Source organism: Lithobates pipiens, unplaced genomic scaffold (genome assembly GCF_037356315.1).
Source record: "Lithobates pipiens isolate NorthernLeopardFrog02 unplaced genomic scaffold, aLitPip1_a1.2 Scaffold_28, whole genome shotgun sequence".
NCBI classification, from domain to species: Eukaryota; Metazoa; Chordata; class Amphibia; order Anura; family Ranidae; genus Lithobates; species Lithobates pipiens.
Window position 1 is genome coordinate 188558980 of NW_027507789.1, and position 13468 is coordinate 188572447.

General features: G+C 45.9%; 1 protein-coding gene across 2 annotated transcripts in view; it reads left to right on the forward strand.

Moving 5' to 3' along the window:
• Nucleotides 1–1817: 1817 nt before the first annotated feature.
• Nucleotides 1818–13468, forward strand: part of RDM1 (RAD52 motif containing 1) — a 28488-nt gene continuing 16837 nt past the window's right edge. For both annotated transcript variants that reach the window (XM_077460156.1, XM_077460157.1), the window contains exon 1: nucleotides 1818–1976. In XM_077460156.1, the coding sequence (XP_077316282.1) occupies nucleotides 1878–1976 (99 nt within the window). In that variant the 5' untranslated portion in view covers nucleotides 1818–1877. The remainder of the gene's footprint in view (nucleotides 1977–13468) is intronic.

Here is a 13468-nt window from a genome sequence, read left to right on the forward strand (position 1 = left end):
CCATTCTGCTGACGTACATCGTCGTGCGCCGGTCGGGAAGTGGTTAAAAATTCCATCAGACTGTTTACATGTTCATACCGCCTAACATTTTGAGATGGGAATGAGGGACACCTACTAAAAAAAAAACATATGTAGGCATAGGACATGCCCCCTGTCACACCCCCTTAAAGGACAATTAACTAAATAAAAAAAAGGTCAAATAAATCCACAAGGACTTTTTTTTTTTACCACTACTAAAGCGCTGAGTAAACTGTTGGCGCTATATAAATTGTGAATAATAATAATAATTCCTTTATATTGGCTTTTAAAATGTACAAATGCAGCAATTTAGAAATCAGATGAAAGGTTTAGCTCTGGGAGACACTTTTTGAAAGATAAAAAGTCAATTTTATATACAAAATGAGGGACATTGCTCCAAATCAGGAACAGTCCCTCAAAAATCAGGGACAGTTGTGAGCTATGTTTCCCATTATAAGCTCCGTTTCCTGATACAAATAACTGTGAAATGCAAAACTCCGCTGGGTGTAACAAGATGTCCGCTTGCCCCTGTTTCGTCAGATATGGCGACCCATCGCATTTGGTTACCCACTGGAGTGAGAATGCGCGACGCCCCAATATGCGTTCCAACACTTTTACGACAAAACAGCACACTAAAACCATCAGACGGTGTGAGGGAACTGACGTTGAACTGCGCTTATTATGTGGCTCCACCCCTGAGTCCAGGTTCAAGCCCCACCATCCAAGTAGACATTAGTTAGATTATAATTATGCAGAGCAAAGTGGGCCGTACCCGAAGTAGGGTTGCCACCTCATCCCTTTAAACCCGAACACATAAATTACACAGGTTCTGAGGCTAATTTAATGCAGATAATGTGTAATCAATATTTGTTTGGTTTTAAAGGGATGAGGTGGCAACCCTAGCCCGAAGCGTGGCGAGCAAAGCAAACGCGCGAGGGGCCCTGTTGCAAAGTGGTGTCTTACAATCAATAATTATACAGAAGAAGAGCTTGTCTGTAACGTCACTTCCCCGACATTATCTCATGGTATCACTGCTCCGTATTGTCGCAAAAACGTTTGGAATGCATATCGGCAAGTTACAGATGCGCAGCGCAAAATTTCTCAGCGCGTCGTCACTTTCGCAGCCAAATGTGATGGGTCGCCATTGTAGTGTCATGTTTTGCTCCCCATCGTAGAATGCTCCGGAAGTGATGTTGCGGCCATAAATTTTTCACTGTGCATGCGCAATGCGTTCCAAATGCTTGCACCATGCGTTCCAGAGGATTTCCGACAATGTAGTTCAGTGAAACCGTCAGATAATGTCACGGGAGTGAGGGGAGGTAATCGTGACATTAACTTTCGACAGAGCGGAGAGCGGCGGAAAGAAAGCAGGTAACTGTGGCTCAGGGAGGGGATTACTTCCTCTCACTTCTGTGACATTATCTGACGGTTTCACTGGTCTGCATTGTCGCAAATCATTTGGAACCTATGGCGCAAGTGTTTGGAATGCATCGTGCATGCGCAGTGCTAAATTTCTGTCTGCCACTTCCGGAGCATTCTATGATGGGGAGCAAAATATGACACTACACCATATGTGATGAAGCACCCCCTTCTCGGTGTATCGTCACTGCGGAGTGTAGCAAGATGGTGGCCTCGGAACGTCACTTCCGTTACCAATTCTGACGGCTCACCTTACCTGACGGAACACAGGCCTCTCTACTTCAGCTCCCATCCTCTACTATAACCCCGCCCCCTGCATCACGCGGCGCTGTAACAACCCGGACCTGAGCGTCACCTGACCCCGCCTCGTGCGCTTTCATTGGCTCAAGGAGGAAAGTGGGGAGGGCTTGTTTTGGCGGTCCATATGTGTGTGAGGAAAGATGGATCCGGAAGTTGTGGCGTTCACCGTACCCGCAGAGAGTAATAAAGTGGTGTTTGTGTGGAACATTACGGCCCGGCTCTCCGAGGGGGAGATCTATGTGAGTCACCTACCGAGGGGGGTGTTTTTGTTTGACGGCTTTCGGTCACGGACCCGACCCGGTTTAGTTTGTAGATATCAAGGCGCGTTCCCGCGGGAGGGAGAAAGCAAGCGCGCGCTGAGAGTGTGGTAGGCGCGTCCATGTGTAGAAAGAGGTGTGGGGGGAGGGGGAGGAGCCTCATAGTAATACACAACCCCAATCCTGTGTAATCCTATCATAGAGAACCTGTACACACTGCATTGGTTTCTATGGTGACCAGCTGTGGGAAATGCAGCTCAGTGCGGACTATGGCGCGTAGGTTTCAGCGTTCGCGGCGCAGGGGCGTGTGCCTATCCATAGTCTGTGCTAAAGGAAGTCCCGGAACCTTTCCTAAAAAATTGTCCCCGGCCAAACTTTGATGCCACGCATTTTTGTGCACCTGAAATAGCGCCGCGTTTTCTGATGCATGGGGAAGCCGCAAACTACAAGGCCCCCGTTCACACCTCAGCGTTTTGTACCTCTGAAACGCTGTAGGAGAATAAAATCAATTATTCTCTATGGAGATGATTCACATCTCCGCTCCAATCTGCTGAAGCTCAAAATTAAAAAGTTCTGGAGTTTTTAGTGTGGCTCTTATTCACGTAGAAACGCGCCATTCGCTTATTTTTGTGCAACTTTTCTGTTAACGAGAATTAAAGACACAATCTAGTAATGGGTGAGTGAATACATTTAAAATAAATACACAAATAACAAAATCATCAAATAAAATAAGTAATAATACATAAATAATAATTAACCCCCAACCTTAAAGCGGAGGTCCACCCTAAAGTGGACCTTCCGCTCATCGGAACCCTCCCCCCCCCTCCGGCGCCACAATTGGCACCTTTCAGGGGGGAGGGGGGTGCAGGTACCTGTACAGTACAGGTATCTGCACCCACTTCCGGGATAGCTCTCTGCGGAAAGGGGCGTAGATTACGCCCCTTTCCGAAAGTCCCCCGCTGCCTGCTGGGAAACACACAGATTCCAGAGGCAGCGGGTCCATCCTTATTGCGCAGCGCGACTCGCGCATGCGCAGTAGGGAACCGGGAAATGAAGCCGAAAGGCTCCACTTCCTGATTCCCATACCCAAGATGGCGGCGGCAGCACCCGAGAGACGATCGAGAGATCGGCTTCGGGTGCCGACATCGCGGGCGCGCTGGACAGGTAAGTGCCACTATTTTAAAAGTCAGCAGCTGCAGTATTTGTAGCTGCTGGCTTTTAAAAAAAAATAAAAAAACGTGGAGTCCCCGTGGACTCCCGCTTTAACTACTTGCCAACCAGCCACCGTCGTGCTCCCCTGCGAGAATTGCTGTACGGCGGCTGCTTTAAGGGGTATAGGGGGACACGCACGCAACGTCGGGGCCGATGCACGTGGCTGACGACCTGCGATCACTCTGAGACAGCCAGAACGGGGATCTGTCAATGTAAACAGACAGATCCGCGTTCTCTCAGGGACGTAGAGAGATCTGCTCTTCCTAGTGATCGGGAACAGCGATCTCTCTCGCTACTGCTAAATGGACTGTAGTTCAAATCTGCAAAATGCACTAAAACTGCATAGGTGTGAATCCAGCCTAAATGTCAATGGTCCCAAGAAAGTTTCCGGTCTGTCCACCGCAATGTCGCAGCCCCACCAAAAATCACAGATCACCTCCATTATTAGTAATAAAAATACCATGTTTATCGGTGTATAACCCGTGCCCCAAGTTTAGAAGGGAATTTTAAGGAATTAAACTTTTAGGAGGGAAGCTTAAGGAAAAAAACTTAATGCCCATAAACTTTAAATGCCCATCAATGCAGCCTTATCAGTGTCCATCTGCAGCCTGGCCCAGCCTCATTGCAGGCTGATTATTTAAAATTGGTGCCGAGATCCACTAACTGCCTCACAGTCAATCCCAGTTCCTGTGTTATGTCCATCATAGAGGCGGGACTAGGCGTTACTGTGAGCGGAGCCGAGCCTAGCCGAGTACACTTGGCTATGTGTATCTCAGCGACGCTTGCTCCTCCGCTCAGTGGGGGATTGGCGTATAACACGCACCCTCGGTTTTCCCCTGATTTTAAGGGGTAAAAAAGTGCGTGTTATACGTCGATAAATACGGTAAAACAAAAATGCCATAAATTTATCCCCTATTTTGCAGACACTAGAACGTTTTTTTTTTCCTTCTTTTTTTGTGATGCTAAACTGATGAACCAAAGGGAGCTTTTAAAGTGTTGTCGATAGAAAATATAGTGACTGACATGTTTAACCACTTGAGATCCACGCTATAGCCGAATGACAGCTACAGCGCGGACCTGCTTTGCCGGGACAACATCTATTGACGTCGTCCCGTGCACGAGCGGCCTGCGCGCTCTGTGATCAGCGAGTCTATGAGACTCGCCTGATCACAGATCGGGGCAAGGGGTCGATCCCGACCCCTTACTACGTGATCAGCTGTCAGCCAATGACAGCTGATCATGTGATCACAACAGAGCCAGTAATCGGCTATTTTTCCTCCTCACGCTGACACAGCGCGAGGAGAAAAAAAAAAAGCCAATCACCGGCGGCCGTGAGAGGGACTTCAGTCCCAATCACGGCCAGATCATCAGTGCCCACCTGCCCCCTGCCAGTGCCACCTAATTATAGGAAACGTGCCACCCATCAGTGCCCACAGTGCTGCACCTCATATGCCACATATCCGTGCCCAGCAGTGCCACCTATCAGTGCCCATCAGTCCCATCTATCAGTGGTACCTATTAGTGCCCATCCATACCGCCTTAACTGTGCCTATCGGTGACACCTTAACTGTGCCTATCAGTGTCCACCAGTGCAGCCTGTCAGTGCCCACCAGTGCCGCTTCATCAGCGTATTTCAATGAAGGAGAAAAATTACCTGTTTGCAAAATTTTATAACAAACTATTAAACATGATTTTTTTTATTTTGCATCTTTTTTTGTTTGTTTACCAAAAAATAAAACTCCCAGCTGTAATTAAATACCACCAAAAGAAAGCTCTATTTGTGGGAAAAAAAATGATAAAAATCTCATTTGGGTACAGTGTTGTATGGCCGCGCAATTGTCATTCAAAGTGCATCAGCGCTGAAAGCTCAAAATTGGTCTGGGCAGGAGGGGGGTTTAAGTGCCCAGTAAGCAAGTGGTTAAAGGGTAAGTTTACCTTTACAGAAAATCTGTAAGATGAACTTACACTGGACCCCCTCCCCCAAGTCCCATGGTCACCCCCTGCTGTGAAACATCAGCTTGCCGCTTCTCCGGTCGGGATTTGAAATCCCAGCGGCTTAACCACCTCAGCCCTGGAAGATTTGGCTGATCAATGACCAGGCCATTTTTTGCGATACGGCACTGTGCCCCTTTAACTGACAATAGCGTGGTCATGCGTACCCAACCACATTTTTTTCCCCACAAATAGAGCTTTCTTTTGGTGGCATTTGATCACCTCCTGCGGTTTTTATTTTTTTGCACTATAAACAAAAGAGCTATTTTTGCTATATAAAAATGTAATAAAAAAAAAAAAAAAACAATTCCCCCCCCCTCAGTTTAGGCCGATATGTATTCTTCTACATATTTTTGATAAAATAAAAATCACAATAAACGTATATTGATCGGTTTGCGCAAAACTTATAGCGTTTACAAAATAGGGGATAGATTTATAGCAATTATTTTTTTTTTTACTAGTAATGGCGGCGATCTGCGATTTTTACTTATTTATTTATTTTTTTGGGACTGCAATATTGCGGCGGACAAATTTGACACATTTTTGGGACCACTGACAATTATACAGCAATCAGTGCTATAAAAATGCATTGATTACTGTATAAATGTCACTGGCAGGGAAGGGGTTAATGATAGGGAGCGATCAAGGGGTTAACTGTGTTCCCTAGGTGTGTTCTAACTGTAGGGGGGGTGGGACTGTCTAGGAGGAGGGAGGGATCGGTGTTCATACTTGGTATGAACACAGGATCTGTCTCTACTCCCCTGAAAGAACCAGGATTTATGTGGCTACAAACACACACAGATCCTGGTTCTCACTCTGTCACAAGCGATCATGGGTGCCTGGTGGTCATGACGCCCCCTACCGGGCACTCGCATTGGCTCTGGGCACACGCTGCGCGCCCCAAGTGGCCAAAAGGAAAAGCGATGTAAGGGAACGTTGATTTGCCCAGCCGAGCCAACCTGCCGCAGTAAAATTGTGGCGGCTGTTCTGGAAGTGGTTAATCACTTAAACGTACCTTGTAAAGGTTCTAATTGGTTGGCGCTGACCAATCAGGACCCGTCTAGCCTGTCCTGTCAGTGCGGGAGAAGAGGAGAGAAAGCCGCAGGATTTCAAATCCCTCGACCGTGAGTGGTGACCTGATGTGTCACAGGGGGTGATCGCCGGACTCCAGGTCAGTGGGACCGGGGGTGATGGGAAAGGAGTCCAGTGTAAGTTCAACTTACAGATTTTCTGTAAAGGTGAACTTACACTTTAAGGTTTTACATTTTGGCTATCTATTTGTTCAGTGTAACCTCTAATTTGATATTTTATCGAAAAATTGAGTAGTTTATTGCGCTTTTGGGCCCCATAAAATTTACTTTTAATGGTACCCCAAACGTGGTGCGATTTTTGTATCGCCCCCTCCTTTTTAGGTGACCAGCTTCGCGCAGTGCGGTTTGCTGCATAATTTTGTCAAGCGGCAAAACCACACCACGTTTGAGGTGCCATTAATCCCTTCGCACAGACAGTACATATATATGCGTATCTGTCTTTGTGCTGGGAGCATGCCGCACAGTGCGCTCCCAACACAGAGATCGGGGGTTGTCCCGGGTTCTGTATCAAACGTTGGGACCCCAAATTCCCTTTTGCAGGTCATCTGATTGGCCAGCCCCTGTGTTTCTCTCTCTCTGTGAATGGAGAGGAAAAAATTTCCTATCAAATACCGTAATTTACCTTTTCTGATGGACTCCATGGCAGCATATACGTATGAGTTTAGCCCCGCTCCTCTCCTACCCTATAGGACCCTACTCTAATAAATTTTGCTCAGTGCTAGGGGCCGTTTTCCATGACTAGCCTACTTCAGCAAATAGGAGGGAACTCCTGCTGCCATGGCATCCATCATGAAAGGAAAATTGAGTATTTGATAGGGAATTTTCCGTTCTCATGACAGACTCTATAGCAGCATATGTATTGGAAATAACTAGCCATAGACATCCGGTGGGCAATTGCTGGAAAAGGCAGGTTGCCTTTGGCCAATCATGGCTCAGGGGAACTAAGTCCATGCCCCACACTATATAAGGCTGCTTACATAGAGGCTGTGTATAGTGTATGACTGTGGACAGAGATCGATTGAGCTAGATTAGGCAGGCAGGTTAATTAGTGGCAGTGTATTTATATATATATATATATATATATATATATATATATATATATACATACATATACACATACACACACACACTTTGCATTTAGTCTAGACTCAGGCAGTGCAGGTAGTTTAGTATACATAACGCAGTGTATTGAAGTGGTTAATGGGAACTTGCGCCAAAATTAAAAAGAAAAAGAAAATGGTGTGGGGTCTGTGACGGAACTTCCCTACACTCCACTTGAGTGCTTTCGTCATATACCACTTCCTCCCAGCCTGAATATAGATATCAGATATTCCAACCACTCATAAGCACAAAACAAGACGACACTTGCTTAGCTGCTCAACATGGACTGATTTATTAGAACCAAAATGACAAGTATTTATAATACAGTAGAAGACTAAAACCTAACCTAATTAGCATGAGCTAATCATTGACCCAGACTAGTTGTCTGAGAGATAGGACTTTTCAGGGTAAGACTGTCTCCTAGCTCACTGATTGACTACCAGTGCTGGGCAGAGGTTGGTAGCACTCTGCCTGGTTGCCAGTGCTTCAGCTGGGTTGGTGTCATAATTCTGGGGCGCTGTCTGCTGTTGGAACTCCCTTTCACTGGTATTGTCTCCCAGGTGCATGAACCCTTGTTGGGGAGGGAAAATGTCTGCTTCTCCTCCCTTCATCTCTGAAATCCACTGGGAGAGAGGGACCATCACCTTCTCACCTTGGGCCTCCGAAACTGCCACGGGTGTGGAGCAGGGGTCTGCAGTACTCTGTCCTGCTGCAAGTATTTGAGCAGGTGATTTGTAATCTATAACATCCTCTGATGAACAGTCCATTAAGTCGATAAATTCTGTAATCTGTGGCTGGAGAGATGAGCCAACTGCCCCAGCTCCCTGGAACTGCACAGTTGCTGCCGGTGTTGGGCAGAGTTTGATAGCACTCTGCCCTGTTGCCAGCACGTCTACTGGGGGCTCCACATCATCCGCTCCAGCTAACTGTTGGGGCAGGAGGCTGGATTCCTCCACTCCCGAACTGTGTAGCTGCCATTGGGAAGGTGAGCTGGCTGCTTCCCTCTCCGTTCCCTCATCTGGCTGCTGGGATGACATGTCTGTGGTACTGTCTCCCAGGTGCACTGATCTTTACTGGGGAGGAAAGACTGCTTTTTCCACCCTGGCCGATTGTTGAGGAGGGACAACAAACATCTCCTCTCCCTTCTCCCCCTGTATCTGCTGCTGGGAAGTGATCACCACCTTCTCACCCTGAGCCTCCGGAACTGCCACAGGTGTGGGGCAGAGGTCTTGGACCCTCTGTCTGGTGACCAGCACTTCAGCTGAGGAAGTTCCTTGTAATTCCACAGATACTGCTGTTGGTGCTTGGCAGAGCACAGTGAAGTTTGGCCCTAATACCAGCTCTTCTGCTGGAGGCTCATCAGGTTCTTCTTCCTCAGCAGAGAAGTCTATTAAATCCCCTGTCTCTGCAACTGGTGTCTGGGGATAGTTTCACCATCTCCTGTCCGTGGAACCCAGAAGATGCTATCAGTGCTGAGCAGAGGTTAGCAGAGCTCTGCCCTGTTGTCAGCACTTCAGGTTTGGGGGGATGGCATCCTCCAGATTTTCCACTGCCGGTTCTCCGACATGCTGCTAGACAGGCACATTCCTCCATCCAAGATCATCCCATGCAGAAACAGGATCATCAAGGTCAGTCAGCACTTGCTGCATCCGCCATAAGACCTCCACGTCCATAGCTGCTGGGGCAGGTTGGCAAAGCACACTGTTACTCTGCCACATTGCCGAGACTTCATCCAGGATTTCAGAGTTGTCAACAGGTATTTCCTGATAGTCCCAGGCAAAGGGAGCCCAGTCCTAGCACTGAGCAGAGTCTAGCAGCCGTCTGTAGGCGATCTCCAGCTCCCATTCCTGAACGGCCAGAAACTCTATCTTCAAGTGCCCAGTGCACTTCCGATACGTTCAGTAGCCCTTTTCTGAAATCCATGATTTCATCCAACCGCCACTCCAAATCACTCCCAAAGTTAGTGTCCCCTGTCAGCTTCACATACAACAGTCCCAGGCCGCCGTAGCTTAAGCCTTCCGTTGAGTTGTCATCCGCTATCCAGGGATATGCTTGGGATACATGCCACCGGAGGGCTCTGTAATTCTCATCCTGCTTAATTCAGCTGTCTGCTCCTTGTGTGGTTTTTCTCCTAAAAACAGCACCCGCAATCCATACTGCGACCAGTACATTTCCTGGTTGGAGGGGAGAACTTTTCCCTGGTGATTCTGCTCACAGGCTAGCGCTTCCTTCCAGAGTTTGATGAGCGAATAGAATCAAACCATCCCAACAGGACCTGCTCTGATACTGGTCCTCTGTGCTGTAGCTGCATCTCTTGCAACCTCCTTCTGAATTCCTGTTCCATGGCGGCTGGTATCTGTACCTCTCCTGCTATCTGGACCTTGGATCCAGGTGGAGGTTTGGATGTTCCAGGCTGCAGGAAGTGTCCCACTGCTTGCCAACAATGTGACGGAATGTCCCTACACTCCGCTTGAGTACTTTCGTCATATACCACTTCCTCCCAGCCTGAATATAGATATCAGATATTCCAACCGCTCACAAGCACAAAACAAGATGACACTTGCTTAACATGGACTGATTTATTAGAATCAAAATGACAAGTGTTTATAATACAGTAGAAGACTAAAACCTAACCTAATTAGCATGAGCTAATTATCTAATCATTGACCCAGACTAGAGAGATAGGACTGTCTCCTAGCTCACTGATTGACTATTCAATACACATTACCATAAACATAAACACAGGGTTAATTAGCACAAACAACAATGTGTGGAATACTCTTACAAGCCAGACTAGACTCATTTACACAACAGACAGGTGGCTGGAGTTGATGATATTAGCATCTAACAGTTTGTGTCCCAACAGTGTGATTCAGTCTATGGCTAATATGGCAAATACATATCCAGAGTCTGTGTGTCCTGGGGGGGGGGGCATGGATCTGAATTCAAGTAACACCACCTCAGGGGTCCCCAGGCATACAGCTCACAAAGAGCACCGTTCCCCCAAATGCCAGGGCCCATAATCGCAAGGCAAGAGGTTCGCATTCTGTCCCCTCCAACAGCCTCTGTCCCGGCTAGGTCTGTCACAGGGTCCTCCCAAAATCCATACCAGGCCCTGAAGGGCCTATTATGGATTTTAAGGGGAACCCCCTGCCAAAATTGAAAAAAAATAATGGCGTGGAGGTCCCCCCCAAAATCCATACCAGACCCTTTTTTAATATATTTTTCGGGGTCCATCGGTGCCGTGATTGAAGATAGAGGGACATCACGGAATGATTTTTTATTTTTTTTGTAAATAAAGGAATTGTCAAAAACTGTCTCCTGTCATTTTAACTTATTTTTTTTTTTTTTTTTTTTTGTGAATGGGAGTACAATGTACTCCTACCCATTCACATAGGGGGGATCAGGATATGGGGGGCCCTCTTGTTAAATGGAGCATCCAGATTCAGATGAGCCCTCCGCCCGCAGACATCCACAATTAGAGCTGCAACTAAGGATTAATTTGTCTGTCGACTAATCTATCGATTTATTTTTTCGATTAGTCATCGACTATACGATTATTATTTTTATTTTTTTTAATCTAGTGTTTTTTTTTTTTTTTTTTGATTAGCTAATTAATCCTTTGGATAACCTTACAAAAAATAAGTACATAAAAAAAAAAAAACCAAGTAAGATAAAAGAATATAAAAACGAAAGTGCATAAACGATCTGGCTGCACACCCCTTAAAATTCTGAAGAGAATGAAAAGATGAATTCCCCTTGGGGTTTTCAGTCACGCAGCTTACCTGATTGAACGATTGTTTGACAGTCTACCCTTCCCGGGAACACCGCGGACGGCGGTGCAAGGTTAGACCGGACCGATCGTAATGTGATTTTGTATTTTATGCACTATTCAAGATGTTGATTTTGTGAGTGCGCATTTTTTTGAGTTTTTTAATATAAATAAATGTTTTGATACGAACGGGATTACGCTATGAAGTTTTATTCATTCCTTCACATGTGCAAATCACCTTTTGGAAAAGTGACTAATATATAACCGATGGGATATATCTGATGCCTTGTCATATGTGAGAGCTGAAGATACGATCGGTCATCTGTTGATAAGAGATGTGCTTTTTTAACCAGGGTCTTCTGGTAAGTGCATAACCTATAGGGATTTGCACAGGAGGTGTGGTGGTGGACTACTGAGATTCTGAATGATCTGCTAGCAACACTTGCCACTTTTTTACTTGCAGCACTTTTTTACTTGCAGTAATTTTGCTGAATATGAACTATTATTGAAACATTGATGGATTTTTTTTGTTTCTGTCATATGTAATGAATTTTCGGTTTCTTGCATTTGTATTACGACCAAATATATGAATAGACATATGCCTATTGAATATGAGAAATATATAGGCAGAATGATCCATAGAGGAACGTATTGATTTCAACTAACATACAGTATTTATGCGTTCGGTTTGAAATTAATTATACTATAAGGTTCTTACTGGGTGTAGGTTGATATGTTTAGTTTTGTTTATGTTTTAAAAAAGTGCCTTTGTATGGTTCACCATTGGTGACTGTCTTTGGCTCCATATTTGAGGTACATATAAACAAAACAAAAACAAAAAACAATACTTTAAAGTGGTTGTAAACCCTTACAAACCACTTTGACCTACAGGTAAGCCTAGATTAAGGCTTACCTGTAGGTCCAAGAAATATCTCCTAAACTAGGGATGCACGAATGGGTTTTTTGGTGCCGAAACCGATACCGAAAATGAAAAATACACTAGGCCGAAAACCGAAACCGATACCGAAACGGCACCGATACCGAAAATGACTGTTTTTAAAAATATTTTTATACAGGTGGTGGTCAGAGACTGGGGACATGGTACAGGAGGTGGTCAGAGACTGGGGACATGGTACAGGAGGTGGTCAGAGACTGGGGACATGGTACAGGAGGTGGTCAGAGACTGGGGACATGGTACAGGAGGTGGTCAGAGACTGGGGACATGGTTCAGGAGGTGGTCAGAGACTGGCGACATGGTACAGGAGGTGGTCAGAGACTGGCGACATGATAAAAGAGCTAAGTGTGTTGTCCCCTGTGCAGCCAGTGTGGTGGTGTCCCCTGTGCAGCCAGTGATGCAGCAAAGAGAGAGGAGAGCCACCTCCGCCGTCTGGTTCAATAGAGCACCGGGAACATCACAGCTTTAATTTCAATAGCTGTGTGTTCCCCGTCGCGTGCCGTCGCATACAGCCCCTCCCCCTTGTCCGGGGAACTGTGATAGACAGATCCCCCGTCCAATCTGGACGGGTGATCTGTCTATCAAAGTTCCCCGAACAAGGGGGAGGAGCTTATGCGACGGCGCGCGACGGGTAAACACACAGCTATTGAAATTAAAGCTGTGATGTTCTCGGCGCTCTATTGAACCAGACGGCGGAGGCGGCTCTCCTGCGCTATACACCTCCTATGATGGGCAGCACCAGGGGAGGGAGCGGGGCTCCGGCCCCGCCCCATTTTCAAAGAGGAAGTAAACCCATCAGGGTTTACTTCCTCTTTAACCACTACAATACAGGGCACTTCCTTCCCAGCCCAATTTTCAGCTTTCAGCGTTCTCGCACTTTCAATGACAATTGCGCGGTCATGCTACACTGTACCCAAATGAAATTTTTATCATTTTCTTCGCACAAATAGAGCTTTATTTTGGTGTTATTTATTCACGACTCCATTTTTTTATATTTTGCGATATAAGCGCAAAAAAAGCGGAAATGTGGAAAAAAAAAACAATATTTTCTTTTTTCTATTTTAAAAGAAATCCAATAAAATCTAATTTTGTCATAAATTTAAGCAAAAATTTATTCTGCTACATGTCTTTGGTAAAAAAAAATTCCGTTAAGTGTATAATAATTGGTTTGTGTGATCACGGACATATGTACGCAAATGATCATGTACATATGTGTGCAGGTGATCACGTACATATGTGTGCATATAATCATTGGAACATGTGATTTTAGTGGGACATATGTGAGGGACATGTCTTTTTATTATTTGGGGACATGTGTGGTGACATGTGTGTTTACACTAGACTGGTAATC